Source organism: Macaca nemestrina, chromosome 9, assembly GCF_043159975.1.
Source record: "Macaca nemestrina isolate mMacNem1 chromosome 9, mMacNem.hap1, whole genome shotgun sequence".
Classification (NCBI taxonomy): Eukaryota; Metazoa; Chordata; class Mammalia; order Primates; family Cercopithecidae; genus Macaca; species Macaca nemestrina.
The window spans coordinates 65224254-65240408 of NC_092133.1; the positions used below are offsets into that span (position 1 = coordinate 65224254).

Genomic DNA, 16155 nt, shown 5'->3' on the forward strand with positions numbered 1-16155 from the left:
TGGTTTTTCTATTTTTTTTAGTAGAGATGGGGTTTCACCATCTTGGCCAGGCTGGTCTTGAACTCCTGACCTCGTGATCCACCCGCCTTGGCCTCCCAAAGTGTTAGGATTATAGGCGTGAGCCACCGCGCCTGGCCTAAGGGTCTTTTTAAGACAAAAAGTTTACTTTTGCTGTACTTTACTAAGCCAGTGAGCTGCTAGTCCATGTTACAGGAAGAGTCTGGTTCGTTCTCTTTGCTGCATTCCAAGGGGGTGGGAGTGGGTCTTTCACTTTCTAAACAGGTTCCCTGGGTCCTAATAAGACACCGAGATGAGCACCTGTGCAGCCTTTGCTTCTGTGACTCCACAGATGGGGACAGCCAGGCCTTGCAGACACATGTCATCTCAAAGGCAGCCTCAGGACATGGTTTCTAGCTCTGAGCTTACTGTGAGGCACTGCCTGAAACTTGGGGGGCGGGTGGTGGGGTGGGGGTGGGGGTAGCTGTGTCTTCCTCTTTTCCACAGAGGTAGGCTATTGATGGGAATAGACAGAACACGGCTGTGGCAGGAAGGGAGGTGGCGCTGGTAGTATTTCCTTTAGCTCCCAGGTTTGCTTATACCCAACTCTTCCCCTACCCAGCTGGTCTCGGTGAGACTGTTAATAAGGCCCTGTCAACCCTGGACCCAAGGGTGAGCCCAGGACCTTGTTTCCAGAACCTAAAAGGCAGGGGCAAGTACCCTGCCTAGATCACCAGTGATTTTTGGTGACCTACTGCCCTATAGGTTCCCCATAGATTCTGTTTTTGCCTAAGTTGGGCCAGATTTTGGTCCTGCCACATAGAATTTTCAATGACACTCCCCTGGAGCAGCTCTGCACACAAGGAGCCCCATCTCCCCAAAATTCATTGTCAATCACTGAAAGGATGTGCTGGAGACCAAGGGCCTATGACTGGCCAAGGCCTCCCAGAAAGAGGTTGCCAGGATGGAAAGCCATCTGCACAGGCAAGCAGGAGAGGTGGGGCTGCCCATCTGCCAACCAGTGAGCACAGTCACAGGGCAGTGAGCCTGGTCTGATGCGGGCTTCTGGAACCAGAGAAAGGGGAATCTCAGCGGGCAATGACTCAGGGCACTGGGAGGGTGGGTGGAGCCCCCACATACATTTCTCTGGGAAACGGAGAACTTTTCACACTGCCTACAGTGCATCGCTTCGTCATCTTTCAGCCAGGCATGGCCCTGAAGAGGAAAGGACATTCTAGAATCTACTTTCTGTCTAAGCCCCTGACGAGTGGATAGCTGTGTTCTGGCTGCATCCATTGTCCCTCATAGCACCTGTTTCCTAGTGAGGCACTGTTTTTTCTCCATCAGATGTGGCTTCACAGCACTGTCATCAAGGGGCCCTTTTCTGGTCTGGCCGCAGCCGCAGCCGGGATTCCTGCGTCCTAGCTCCGTGCTCCACCTCCTGGCCTCTGCAGGCTGCCCTGGGGCCTCAAGGCAGTCTCCAGCATCCGCTCACTCAGGCGCACTGCCACTTTCAATGAGTTCCCTTTGGCTGAAGTAAGCAGAGTAAGCTTCTAGTGCCTGCAACCCTAGACCTGCCGGAGACACTGGCCAAAGTGACTAGCTGAACTGGCAGGTGGGGGAGAAGGGCCAAATCTGAGTGAGACTGGCACACTTGCTGACGCTGATCCCTGTGGAGAGACAGAAGGTGATGGACGGTGGGCACCGTGTCCCACAGGCCTAAGGAAGCCCTTCTCTATGTGGGCCAAAACCCTGATTCTTGAACAGCCCTGGGGAGCAGACGGACGGACTCCATTCCACAGGGGAGGCGGCCGAGGCTTTGAAAGGTGGCTCTTGGGAGGGCTTTCTCAGGGAAAAGCAGCACCTGTGATTTATTCAGGCTTAGGGACTGGAGTGTTCCAGAGAAGTCAAAGGCATGAGGTACTTTTCTGACCTGTTAGCATCTGCTGGATGTGATTTTCTTGCTGACAAACAGATCCTCATGACTGAGCTAGAGTCACATACCCTTGGGGCTGCCAGTGTGTGCCCAGGACATTCATCCTGACATCAAAGAGCTCTGGCGGCTCTAGAGTCCTGTTTTATGATTTTTATCCCTCCTCTAATGCTGTGAAACTGATGTTACCTAGAAGTCCAGGCTGCTGTTAGTTGCTGCCCCTGACCTGGCACTTGGAAGTTAGATGCCCAGAGACATTAGGGTCCCTGCTCTGCACCACGTGGAAGAGTGTGGAAAGGGACTGCTTTTGCATTGCTGCCATGGCACAGCTGAGGCCATAGGGTGGACGCTCCTGCAGGCAAGGCCATCTTGAAGGCCAGGCTACCATGACCGTGAATGTCTGCCTCCTCTCCCATACTCTCTGCCCTGCAGCTCAGCCTGGCACTCGCACCCGCACCTGCACCAGACCACCTGCAAGCTGCTGCTCTTCAGTGGAATGTGCCATTCTGCCCTCTCCACAAGGGTGAGCAAACCTGGCCCAACTCCGGGCTTGGCTTGAGTGGTCCCTAGCAATGGCACAGAGCACTGCAGTGGGGCTGGCTGGCCTCTGGCCCTCACTTCAACAGAAGGGCCTGTTTTTTTTTTCTTTTCTCTTCTCTTCTCTTCTCTTCTCTTCTCTTCTCTTCTCTTCTCTTCTCTTCTCTTCTCTTCTCTTCTCTTTTGAGACGGAGTCTCACTCTGTCGCCCAGGCTGCAGTGCAGTGGCGCGATCTCGGCTCACTGCAAGCTCCGCCTCCCGGGTTCATGCCATTCTCCTGCCTCAGTATCCCTAGTTGCTGGGACTACAGGCGCCCACCACCATGCCCAGCTAACTTTTTTGTATTTTTAGAAGAGATGGGGTTTCACCATGGTCTCTATCTCCTGACCTGGTGATCCGCCTGCCTCAGCCTCCCAAAGTGCTGGGATTACAAGCGTGAGCCACCGCGCCCGGCCAGCCTGTTTTTCACTGTTAAAAGATATCCGCGGGTCTCTCCTCTGCCACCTGCTTCCTCCTTTAAGAATACCCATCAGGCCTATTTTCTTTTTTCTTTTTTTTTTTTTTTTGAGACGGAGTCTCGCTCTGTCGCCCAGGCTGGGGTGCAGTGGCCAGATCTCAGCTCACTGCAAGCTCCGCCTCCCGGGTTCCTGCCATTCTCCTGCCTCAGCCTCCCGAGTAGCTGGGACCACAGGCGCCGCCACCTCGCCTGGCTAATTTTTTTTTTTTTTTTTTTTTTTGAGACGGAGTCTCGCTCTGTCGTCCAGGCTGGAGTGCAGTGGCGCGATCTCGGCTCACTGCAAGCTCCGCCTCCCGGGTTTACGCCATTCTCCTGCCTCAGCCTCCCGAGTAGCTGGGACTACAGGCGCCCACAACCGCGCCCGGCTAATTTTTTGTATTTTTAGTAGAGACGGGGTTTCACCGTGGTCTCGATCTCCTGACCTTGTGATCCGCCCGCCTTGGCCTCCCAAAGTGCTGGGATTACAGGCATGAGCCACCGCGCCCGGCCCCGGCTAATTTTTTTTGTGTGTTTTTAGTAGAGACGGGGTTTCGCCGTGTTAGCCAGGATGGTCTCGATCTCCTGACCTTGTGATCCGCCCGTCTCGGCCTCCCAAAGTGCTGGGATTACAGGCTTGAGCCACCGCGCCCGGCCCATCAGGCCTATTTTCAAAGCTGATGGCAGAAGAACTGGAGTCAGAAGACTTAGGTTCAGCTTTGGCCCTGCCACCTGTCAGCATCGCCCTCAGCCAAGGGGCACACTTCTGAGCAGCGTTTGGTTCTCTGTAAACACGTCATCACCACCACTGCCTCAGCCACACACCCTCACACCTGACTGTCGGGATACTTAAACGTAGGAGCACCCAGGCCATCAGTGCAAGCTGACAGCGAAGTGGTTCTTAGCAAGCCAGTACCTTCAGTGCCTGGTTCACTTCTTTTATATCTTCCATCTTCAGCTTGGACCTAAGGGGAAAAAGGCCATTTCACAGCAGTGAGAGAGTGTGAGGCTCTGAATCCCTAACATGGCTGACTTCCATGACTAGCTTTGTGAGGATAACGGACTTGTGAGGAGATCCAGAATATGAGTTGTTAAAATGCCTTCCGCCTCTGTACAATCCCAGAGTCACCTCATCACACTGGCTCCCGTCTGCTGAGGGGCTGCGGCTGAGCCTGGGACTGCATCTGGCACAAGAACCCAACGCTTAGCCTGCAGGGGCTCAAAACCACTTTGAGTGAGGCTAAGGCCAGAGGATGGCCTAAGGCCAGAAGTCCAAGACCTGGCCCTGTTCTGCGCTAGTCTCTATTGCTCTCCCCAGCAGGAGCCTGAGTCTGCAGGCTTCTCCCCGGCCTCCATTCTGCTGCCTGCTGTTTGGAAGGAGCAGGCTCAGAGGGCACACCCATTTGTTCTTGCTCCATTCTTGTTAGTGTCAGAAGAATTCTTTTGTTTACTTAAGAGACAGGACTGAACATGGTCTAAATTGGCAGAATTAAACCAAATAAAATGAAGAAGTTTGTGCAATTTGGGGAAACACTCTGATCTTTTTTTTTGGCGACGGGGTCTCGCTCTGTTGCCCAGGCTGGAGTTGCAGTGGTGCAATCATGGCTCACTGCAGCCTTGACCTCCTGGGCTCAAGTGATCCTCCCACTTCAGCCTCCCAAGTAGCTGAGACTACAGGTGCGTGCTATCATGTCTAGCTAATTTTTGTATTTTTTGTAGAGGTAGGGTTTCACCATGTTGCCCAGGCTGGTCTTGAACTCCTGACCTCAAGTGATCCGCCTGCCTCAGCCTTCCAAAGTGCTGGGATTATAGGCCTGAGCCTCTTTCCTTTCTCTCTCTCTCCTTCCTTCCTTCCTTCCTTCCTTCCTTCCTTCCTTCCTTCCTTCCTTCCTTCCTTCCCTCCTTCCTTCCCTCCCTCCCTCGCTCCCTCCCTCCCTCCCTCCCTCCCTCCCTCCTTCCTTCCTTCCTTCCTTCCTTCCTTCCTTCCTTCCTTCCTTCCTTCCTTCCTTTTGTTTGAGATGGAGTCTCGCTGAGTCGCCCAGCCTGGAGTGCAGTGGGGTAATTTTGGTTCACTGCATCCTCTGCTTCCTGGGTTCAAGCGATTCTCCTGCCTCAGCTTCCCAAGTAGCTGGGATGACAGGCACCTGACACCACTCCCGGCTTATTTTCTTGCACTTGTACTAGAGATGGGGTTTCACCATATTGGCCTGGCTGGTCTTGAACTCCTGACCTCAAGCGATCCACCTGCCTCGGCCTCCCAAAGTGCTGGAATTACAAGCGTGAGCCACCATGCCCAGCCTGGCCTGAGTCTTTCTTAAAAACTGAGATTAGTCTGAACTATCATCAGACTAATCTAAGTGACAAAATGGCAGGTCTCTGGGAAACACAGGCTAGACTTCTAAGGGAGGGATTAGAAAACAGCATCAGGACATTTAGAAAAATCTCTGTGGCTTTTACTAAAGATTGGGAGGCAGCTCCTTCCCTTCTGGGTCCGGCTACAGAAATAGGAAATAGGCCAGCAGATTGACAGGATCAGAAGAGGCTGCCCAGATGGACAGACCTTGGGAAGCCAGGTAAAGATGGCAAACTGAACATACAAGAACTCTGGGAAACACAATTTAGGAAGAATCCAGATGTTCCCAAGATAATGAAACTGGAAAACTGTTCCTGAAGCTAATGTAGGGTCTGCGAAGAGGCTTTGCCATCTCTGTCATACAGTATAGGCTTGCAAGAGGAAGAAGGGAAGAGGGGAGAGAGCACAAAAGCAACTCTTCAGGTAGCCCTGTCTGGGTTTGCATACAACTGATACTGTGATACCCACAGCACTCTCTGGGAGGGAATGGTGACCAGGCAGCCTCACACTGGGATTCGGAAGCTAGGTGAGCCAGTAGCGCCAGGTGGCTACAAAGTGCAACAATACATTTTTTTGTTTTTGAGACAGAGTTTCACTCTTTTTTTTTTTTTTTTTTTGGAGACGGAGTCTCGCTCTGTCGCCCAGGCTGGAGTGCAGTGGCCTGATCTCGGCTCACTGCAAGCTCCGCCTCCCGGGTTTACGCCATTCTCCTGCCTCAGCCTCCCGAGTAGCTGGGACTACAGGCGCCTGCCACCTCGCCTGGCTAGTTTTTTGTATTTTTTAGTAGAGACGGGGTTTCACTGTGTTAGCCAGGATGGTCTGGATCTCCTGACCTCGTGATCCGCCCATCTCGGCCTCCCAAAGTGCTGGGATTACAGGCTTGAGCCACCGCCCCCGGCCCAGAGTTTCACTCTTGTTGCTCAGGCTGGAGTGCAATGGCGTGATCTCGGCTCACTGCAACCTCCGCCTCCCAGTTCAGCAATTCTCCTGCCTCAGCCTCCTGAGTAGCTGGGATTACAGGCACACTCCACCATGCCCGGCTAATTTTATATTTTTGGTAGAGATGGGGTTTCTCCATGTTGGTCAGGCTGGTCTCGAACTCCCGACCTCAGGTGATCCACTCACCTCGGCCTCCCAAAGCGCTGGGATTACAGGCATGAGCCACCACACCTGGCCACAATGATACATTTTAAAGATTAGAGACCATCCACAGTTTCAAGGTCTATGGTCCACTAAGAGGGGACCTATGACACTGCCTTGCTGTCCATCCAATGTAAAGAGGAAAACACTGGCTGCAAACCCCAGAAGCCAGCTCCACACCAGCCTCTGTTCCACGTCTGCTTCTGGTGAGTGCTCTTGGGATGCCCTCACAGCTGGCCTATGCTCTAAGCATGGGGACAGACACTGGGCCTTGCTTCACTCCCTGGGGGTTGGGGAGGAACAGGGGCCAGAGCACGGCAAGTTGACAGGCCAGAGCAGCACAGGGCACTCAGCTGAGTCAGTGGCAGGCAGGGCGGAGGGTGGGAGGGGAGGGAGCGGTGGCCATGGGCTAGTCTAGAAAGGTAAGGGGCGTAGGAGAGATGGCAAGTGGACAGCACCTGCATCTGGGAGTGAACAGACCACATTCCCACCAGATATATCATATTCTTTGACCAGCTACTTTTTTTTTTTTTTTTTTTTTGAGACTGATGCTTTTGTCACTCAGGCTGGAGTGCAATGGTGCAATCTCAGCTTACTGCAACCTATGCCTCCCGGGTTCAAGTAATTCTGCTGTCTCAGCCTCCTGAGTAGCTGGGATTACAGGTGCCTGCCACCATGCCTGGCTAATTTTTGTAGTTTTAGTAGAGACTGGGTTTCACCATGTTGGCCAGGATGGTCTCGAACTCCTGACCTCAGGTGATCTGCCCACCTCAGTCTCCCAAAGTGATGGGATTACAGGCGTCAGCCACTGTGCCTGGCCTATTTTCTTAATAGTACTAGACTCTGCAAATTTCTAGACTGTGAGAAAAATTCTAAGGCTGCACGCATCTATACACTAGTGTGTTTCGAGCTGATTCTCATTTTGGTCTCCATGTGTGGACCTTTTCTGGTCAAATATATGCAGTGCTGGACCTGAGCCCAGGCTGTGCTAAGGTCGTGAGCCCCATCTCCTTGGTCATGGTGCTTATGTCAGGCATGGGTACTCGGTAGCAGAGAATCAACCTCGGGTGATCTTCGGAGCTATGCAGAAAGAAGAGGGACTTTGTTCCTCTGATAGGTGTTTTTGCTGAGTGCTGTTTTGCCCCTACAAGGTCCAGACCCACCTGTGAGGTAGACAGGTTAGCAGAGGTAGGAGAGAGAGGTCGATTCCTGATGGCTTCTTTTGCTTAAACCACTTTGAGTTGGATTTCTGTTACTTGCAACCATGAGTCCTGACTCAAGGAGAAAAAGCTACCCACTGTTGAAAATGCAACCATCACATAAATGGACAAGTTCCACAATCTGCAGTGTGATCTACCCCAAGGCCCAGGTGTCCAGAGCAACGTGTCTAGACTGGGACACCAAGGAGGGGAGCTGTCAAGTCAGAGGGGAGCAGAACTGCCAGGGTCTGCATCCCATCAGCACCTGCAGCACACAGATGGACTCTGGCAGATACAGTGGCCAGTTCCCCGAAAGGAAGGGGGCTGTACTGCGCAAGGCCGGTGAGTGCACCTCTACTATGCCAGGCTTCCATTCTCAAACCAGCCACGCTCCCTCTGGCCTGACTGTAGGCTGACCAAGCAATCCTCTCATTGCCCATCTGTTCCCTAAGGCCCTGGATATGAAGCTAAGCAATAGGAGTGTCCTGGTCACCAGGAGTGAACATACTTGATGAATTAACTAAGAGCTGACTGACATCCCCATATGGTTAGCAGAAATCAGTCCTCAGGTCCTTCTGAGGCCTGGCTTTCTGAGAGCTCATCTGTGAACAGCAGACTGGGCTCCTAAATGGCCCACCCTCCTTTCGCCAAAAGGAGGTAGCTTTGGGGCCTGAGGGACATGGTGGGTAGACTGGTGTGCCTGCAGTTGCAGACGAGGGGAGTGGGGTTCTTACTGGCTGAGGTGCAGGCCTGTTTCCTGAAGAGGTTGTTCCTGCTCCTCACAGATCTTCTGCAGCTCTGCCTTCTCGTCCTGATGCTCTTGCAACTCCTAAAATGAACAGACCAACCAGAAGCTGGATAGAGGATTACACTGTCCTTTTTTTTTTTTTTTGAGACAAGAGTCTTGCTCTGTCGCCAGGCTGAAGTGCAGAGTCACGATCTCGGCTCACTGCAACCTCCACCTCCTGGGTTCAAGTGATTCTCTTGCCTCAGCCTCCCAAGTAGCTGAGACTACAGGCGCATGCCACCACGCCCAGCTAATTTTTCTATTTTTAGTCGAGATGGGGTTTCACCATGTTGGCCAGGATGGTCTCAAACTCCTGACCTCGAGATCTGCCTGCCTCTGCCTCCCAAAGTGCTGAGATTACAGGCATGAGCCACTGTACTGGCCTTTTTTTTTTTTTTTTTTTTTTTTTTTTTTTTTTTTTTTAAGATTTAGCAACCAGAGCAACAAGCAGATCAGAATGTTTTTTCCTTTTTGTTTTTTGTTTTTTTTTGAGATGGAGTCTAGCTCTGTCACCCAGGCTGGAGTGCAGTGGAGCCATCTCGGCTCACTACAAGCTCTATCTCCTGAGTTCAAGTGATTTGTAGATGGCAGTGAGAAGTCAGATGGTGGAGATAGAACGTGGAGATAGAAGGGAAGCAGAATGGTTACCGAATGGCTTGGGAGTAAAACAGAAGTTCTGAACGAGAGGTTTAGAGAAAGGTGGAAGGAGTCTGGTAGACATTTAGCAATTCATCTGCATTTTGGTCCATTTCCACGCATGGTAAGACCTAGAATTTTCTCTGTTAAACCTTTTCAGACCAAGTAGTGGAATGGTCAATTCTCTTGGGTTTGGGGAACATGGAGCAATCAAGACTGGTTTCAGCATGTCGAGAAGATGATTGAGGGAATGTTTTTTCTTTTCTTTTCTTTTCTTTTCTTTTCCTTTCTTTCTTTTTTTTTTTTTTTTTTTTTGAGACAGAGTCTCGCACTGCACTCACTCTTGACTACTGGTTTTCAGTGGACCCCAATTGACTGACATACCATTGCATTCTGACAAGATTAATTGTTGGCACAACGACAGTGTAAACCCTGCTGCAAGTACCAAGAGAGGTGGGTAATCTGGTATAGAAAAGACTTGTAGGGGAAGTAGAGGTGAGAGTATTGTTTTAGGGGGCCTTACAGCATGGAATCACCACCAGTGAATGGAGGTTAAGAGAAGTATTTTAACAATGAAAAAAAATTTTTTTTGAGACAGGGCCTCTGTCACTCGGGCTGGAGTACAGTGGACTAATCACAGCACACTGCAGCCTCGACCTCTTGGACTTAAGTGATCCTCCCACTTTACCCCCCGAGTAGCTGGGACTATAGGCATAAGCCACCAGGCTTGTCTAATTTTATTTTTTGTAGAGACAGGATCTCACTATGTTGGCCAGGCTGGTCTTGAACTCCTGTCCTCAAGCAATCCTCCCACCTGGGCCTCCCAAAGTGCTGGAATTACAGGTGTGAGCCACTGTGCCTGGCAGAATTTTCTATTAGACAAAAGCTGTCTGAAGATGAAGTAGGCAGCTTTGGAAAGGAATGAATTTCCCATTGTTTAGGGCATTCGAGCAGAGGTTTGGTGATCCCTTTACTGATATGTTGCAGAGCAATTTCCAGAACTTAGTTTAACTGGCTGGCTGAACTATATGATTTTGAAGAATCCTTCCAACTATAAGGTTTTTAATTTGTTTTTTTTTTTAGGAGATGTGGTTTTGCCATGTTGTGCAACTGATGAAGTCCATCTAATTTTGCCACTGGATGCATTATGACACTCTGCCTGTTTTAAATGAATGTATTAAATGAATCAAGCTCATTATGAAACCAGTAAAATTTTCTCCTACGAAACTTATCATATAACACAGACATTACAGATGGGAGATTATTCTCTAAAATAGTTGACCTGCACTTTTCTCCCCAGTAATAACTGCTTTTTGTGACAACTTTAGTTATTGATTTATCTTTCCTAATGCAGTCTATTCTGTAACGAGAAAACTGTTTTCTTGAGGCAGCTTAATGATCTGAGCTTAGGAGTCGGACACAGGTTTGAATTTCAATTCCAAATCCTTTGTAGCTGTGTGATGGAACAAGTCACCAGATTCCTCTGAATTGGTTTTCTCGTCTGTAAAAGGGAGATAGTAATGATGTCTCCCTTACGGGATTGTGGTGAGGCTTGTGGATGATCTATCAAAAGTGCCCAATGTAGGCCTGAGCAACCCCACTGCAGGCACGGCTGTGGAATGGCTTCAGGTCTTAAAAAAAAAAGTGCCCAATGCAGGAGGTACCTAATATTATTATACATATATATGCATGTATTTTAATATATTTTATAGTGACAAAACTTGCTTGATAGGTAAATACATGGCCCACTATACAGGTCCCCTGTTTTTGTCAGGTTGTCTGGAATTCCTCCATTACAGATTTAGTCCTTTGGGAAGGTTATAGGATGTATCTGCCATCAAAATCCAAGTATGCCACGGGGAGGTATTATGCCTTTAACTAACAAGTTTTCAGTTGATAGCTTATAAGTAGGAATAAAATATACAAAATATGGACTTATTGCAGACATTCATGTTTCATATAACATTCATTCTCTCTCATCCGAGATTTCAGACTCCTAGGAATCTCTGGCATAGCTAGGTTTTTTGCAAAGTATTTTCATTATTTCAAAAATTCTAATATAAATTGTACTCATTTCCTTTGCCTTACTCTAACTCCTTGCTAGCTAGAAGATCATTCCTTTACAAATAGTTGAAATTACACCAGCTCAGTAATACAACACTATCTCATGCTGGTGTAGTGGTTAAACTGCATTTGTATCTTATTCTTAGATTAGAATAATGACCATGGATCAATTATCCCTAAATACAATTTATCAGACAAAATGTTACAAAATTTCAAATCTTCTTTTTATTATTATTTTTTTTTCAGAGTCCCGCTGTGTTGCCCAGGCTGGAGTGCAATGGCATAATCTCAGCTCACTGCAACCTCAGATTCACGCGATTCTCCTGCCTCAGCCTCCCAAGTAGCTGGGACTACAGGTGCGTGCCACTATGCCCAGCTAATCTTTGTATTTTTAGTAGAGATGGGGTTTCACCATGTTGGCCAGGATGGTCTCGAACTCCTGACCTCGAGATCTGCCTGCCTCTGCCTCCCAAAGTGCTGGGACTGGTCTTGAACCAGGCCGGGCCTTTTTTTTTTTTTTTTTTTTTTGAGACGGAGTCTCAGTCTGCCGCCCAGGCTGGAGTACAGTGGCCGGATCTCAGTTCACTGCAAGCTCCGCCTCCCGGGCTCACGCCATTCTCCTGCCTCAGCCTCTGGAGTAGCTGGGACTACAGGCGCCCACCACCTCGCCCAGCTAATTTTTTTTTGTACTTTTTAGTAGAGACGGGGTTTCACAGTGTTAGCCAGGATGGTCTCTATCTCCTGACCTCGTGATCCGCCCGTCTCGGCCTCCCAAAGTGCTGGGATTACAGGCTTGAGCCACCGCGCCCGGCCATACCAGGCTGGTCTTGAACTCCTGCCCCTGTCCTCAGGTGATCTGTCTGCTTCGGCCTCCCAAAGTGCTGGGAATACAGGTGTGAGCCACCATGCTTGGCCCAAATCCTTTTTCATGTTTCCTTTATTTTTTTAGTATTTATTTATTTATTTGAGATGAAGTCTCACTCTGTCACCCAGGCTGGAGTGCAGTGGCACAATCTCTGCTCACTGCAAGCTCCACCTCCTGAGTTCAAGTGATTCTCCTGCCTCATCCTCCCAAGTAGCTGGGATTATAGGCAAGTGCCACCACGCCCGGCTAATTTTCATATTTTCTGTAGAGATGGAGTTTCACCATGTTGACCAGGCTGGTCTCAAAATCCTGACCTCAGGTGAACTGCCCACCTCAACCTCCCAAAGTGCTGGGATTATAGGCGTGAGTCACCGCGCCTGGCCCCAGATCTTTTTTCATGTAGCAGTGCGCACACATGCGCATGCGTGCACACACACACACACACACACACACACACACACACACACCCCAAACCAAAGTGTCAAGTCCATGAGGAAGAGCAATGGAAAGAGCCTGTAGAAGGGAAAAGATTGGGAACCATGGTATTTTGAGAACCTATCTACAGCTACTAAGGCTTTTTGGGTGTTGGGAAAACAGGCTATTGCTTAACAGGGGTGGGGAAGAGAGACACGAATCTCATGAAACAAGAATGGGGGCATCAAAGAGAAATTCATGATTACTTTGCTGGTGTGTTACAGGACTTTCTCCCCTTTGAAATCTTAGCAACATTTTTTCCTCTTTAGCACAAGCAGCTTCCAAACATTACTTGGATAATGGTGCCCTCTTCTGGGAAGACTGATACGACTCTGAAATCCTCTCTCCTACTACTTGGTTGAAAACATCCAGAAAGTAATTGACTACAGAAACAATGAGACTAAAGGTTAAGCACTTAAAAAATCATTTAAAAGTCTGAATTTAGGCGCTAGATACATGCATAAATGTACATATGATAATGTGCTCAAAGATGTCTCTTTTCCAATGCTGTCGAAACCTCAAGCTAATGTAAGCACCTCTGTACCTCAGTTCCATGGTGCTGTTATATCCGCGGATCCAATTTCCTGTGCTGCCAGCATTACTCTCCTCACTTTACTAGCAAGATTTTAGAACTGACTTGGTTTAGGTCCCATGGCAATGGGAAAAATACCCTCCTCCTTCCCTCCTATTCTCTTTGCCTTTACTTTCTTTCTGCTTTTCCACACTCTACACTTATTTTGTGACTCCAGTGTGTCTTAAATCAGTTTTTAACTGCCCCTTAAACTATTTCCATGTCACAGCATTTTAAAATGATGGTTCATGACAAAGCTGCTTGGGATAAAGTAAAAAGAAAAAAGGTTCAATTCCTCTTGTCACATAAGATTGACGTGCAGATGCAAAATGGTTATTTGATGACTTTTACCTTCAACTCTCTAACTACAGAGTAAAACTAATCTAGCCCTGTAGTTCTAAAAAGATTAGAGAGAGGCAAGTTTGGAAATAGTCATCATATATATATATATATACACGTGTGTATATACACACATATATATACACGTATATATATATACACACACAGACATAGATATATATATTTTTTGAGATGGAGTTTCACTCTTGTAGCCCAGGCTGGAGTGCAATGGCTTGATCACGGCTTGCCGCAATCTCCACCTCCAAGGTTCAAGCGATTCTCCTGCCTCAGCCTCCAGAGTAGCTGGGATTACAGGCATGTGCCACCATGCCCGGCTAATTTTCTATTTTTAGTAGAGACGAGGTTTCTCCATGTTGGTCAGCCTAGTCTTGGAACTCCCGACCCCAGGTGATCCGCCTGCCCTGGCCTCCCAAAGTGCTGGGATTACAGGCGTAAGCCACCGCGCCCGGCCCTTTTCTTTTTATATCTTAATGGTCAGTTTAAACAAGCTGAGGCAAAGGGCAAGGGAAATCTTTATAGGACCTTGTAACAGTAGTAGCAATTGAAGCACCCAACTCTTAAGTGTTGTAAAAGAGAGTGTATCAGTGACTCTGGTAAGATGTTTGGAAAATAAAGATGTTCTAATAAGATCGTATCTTGAATTGTTGTGCATTTTAATTATTCATGCACAGTATTCCTCCCCCCAACCCCAAATCTCATCAGACACAATCTCTTGAGATTTACAGAGGGAGCAAATATGAAGAAAACAAAGTTCTCCATTCCTGCATCCCATTCCCACGTTTTCTAGTTGATTGAGGCAAAATGATATCCCCAGAGACAGATGTGTAATGTGGCACATATTTTTTTCAGCTAAGCCCTCCTTGGTCAAATTACTGACACATCAGTTTATACTCGCCCTTTCCACCTGACCCAGACCACAGCCAGAGATTTGGTTCAGTGAATTTAGGGCTTAGAAAGGCACAGTTTGTAGTGTTGCAAGTCACAGGTCGTCATTCTGAAACACTCGTATACTTGTTAATCACTTGAATAGGGAGATTTGAACAATCTACTCCTTTCTTTTTTCAGGCCCGCTCTTAGGACCTCTGACATACAAATGAATGCCAGAGTGCTCAGGAGCTCAACTTTCACTTCATCTGTTATTAACCTTCAACCACAGGACAATACCATCTGTTCCTTTTATCCCAATTTTACGTGCGGCATTCTTAGCCATATTTACACTGTGTTTTTATGCACATCATCATACCCTGTTGTAGGGCGATAAAGACCCTACTATGGTAGAATTGGGAGTGGATTGAGGGATTAGGATAAAAGGATGTAGAAAACCGCAGATCTAGAGATGCATAGCTATTCTAATAACCTAGGAAGAGAGGTGCCTTTCTGCGTCATCAATTACTGAACACTCCTTGTGTTTGTAAGTACTGAATCCATAAAGTTACATGCAAACGTATCGCCCTTGCCTTCAGGCCAAGCCGTAGTTATGCAGAAGGCTTGAAAAAATCACAGATTTAACATTTCTGGTTCCAGCTGTTCAGGACCAATTCCCAAACTCCACAACACCTAACAATTTGTAATTTTGCTAGGACACAGTTTGATGCTTAGGTTTTAAGGCGGTGTGCTAGACGTTATCAAGAGGTTTATGAGTAGCCCTGTGTCTCCATTGGGTTGAGTAGCTGGGTTGAAAGGATCATGAAGAGATGAAGAAATGACTGTGAAAAGGCAACTAGCTAGCCTCGGTGATAGTAAGCAAAGGTATACAAACACACTAAGGAAGTTACCATTTGTATTGTCAAAGGTTTCAGTTTTGTGTAAGGTTGTGATTCACGGGGAGTTAATCCCCATCACTAAAATTAAATCCTTTTTTACTGCAAATAGATACTCTGTGGAAGACATTTTGGCTCTTTCGGCTAGCAGAAAATGTGAGGCTTCTTCGGGTTTTTCCTGTAGTTTCATGGTAGCATCTTCCCCAAAACACTGCAAAACAAAGTTTTCAGGTTGATGTGGCAGAGAAAGCACTGATCTCGGCTTCAGGAGCTGAAGTCCCTGGTCCTGACTGTGCCACTAACAGGCTGTGGGACTTCAGACAAATACATTCCTATCTCGGGTTTCTTCTTAGGTCAAATGGACAGCGTGAGAAGGATCACAATGAACCAGTGACCAACTTCACGATTAAAACCTAAGACTTCAGGGACAGACATCTGTCCGTTCCCGGCTACACCTCCGACCCATCTGGCCCACCGCAAACTGCGCAAACCCAGTCTCCACCGTCGCCAGGCCCGTGGCCTCGCGCTAAGCCGTTGGTCGTTAACATCTCCCCCGCAATGGGCGGGGCGGAGGGCTTCAGCTTCCGGCGGCAAATAGCGAGGCGGCGCGTGGCGGTGCCCACTGGCCTCAGCGCAGACCTGCCCACGCACCCGCCCACCGCGCGCCGGACAGTGTCTACCCACGTCGAAGGGCTTCCCAGCCCCAGCAGTGAACACTGGGAAGCCCCCAAAAGACTCTGCGGGGCCGTGGAGACCAGTTCGGAGTGGGGGAGGGGAAGATAAACCGAATTATTTATGCTAACCAGTGCGTGCTTTCCTTATGGAGATTGGCCAGGGCTTTACCCTAGTAGCCAATCACTTCACAACAAGGGTGGGCCAGTTGAGATCTCTCACACTCATTGGTTCAGAAGTTGCGGCGCAATGGAAGGACTTAAACTGAGAGTATCCGGGATTATTTTTCCCCGCCGCGCGGTGCGTGTCCCGGA

At 48.6% G+C, this 16155-nt stretch overlaps 1 protein-coding gene across 6 annotated transcripts; it reads right to left on the reverse strand.

Annotated features, from left to right (window-relative positions):
* Positions 1 to 756: 756 nt before the first annotated feature.
* LOC105466108 (RUN and FYVE domain-containing protein 1-like) lies at positions 757 to 16110 on the reverse strand. 6 transcript variants are annotated; one of them, XM_011715043.2, is made up of 5 exons: positions 15973 to 16110; positions 15185 to 15380; positions 8387 to 8481; positions 3877 to 3925; positions 757 to 1212 (listed from the first exon to the last, which is right to left on the reverse strand). In XM_011715043.2, exons 2-5 carry the CDS (start codon positions 15185 to 15187, stop codon positions 892 to 894), a joined length of 468 nt encoding a protein of 155 aa, XP_011713345.2. In that variant the 5' UTR covers positions 15188 to 15380; positions 15973 to 16110; the 3' UTR covers positions 757 to 891. The 6 variants fall into 6 exon arrangements, with proteins under 6 accessions (XP_011713345.2, XP_070925768.1, XP_011713347.2 ...); XM_071069667.1 differs by lacking the exon at positions 15973 to 16110 and adding an exon at positions 15854 to 15950; XM_011715045.2 differs by lacking the exon at positions 15973 to 16110 and adding an exon at positions 15821 to 15927.
* Between the last annotated feature and the right edge of the window lie 45 nt (positions 16111 to 16155).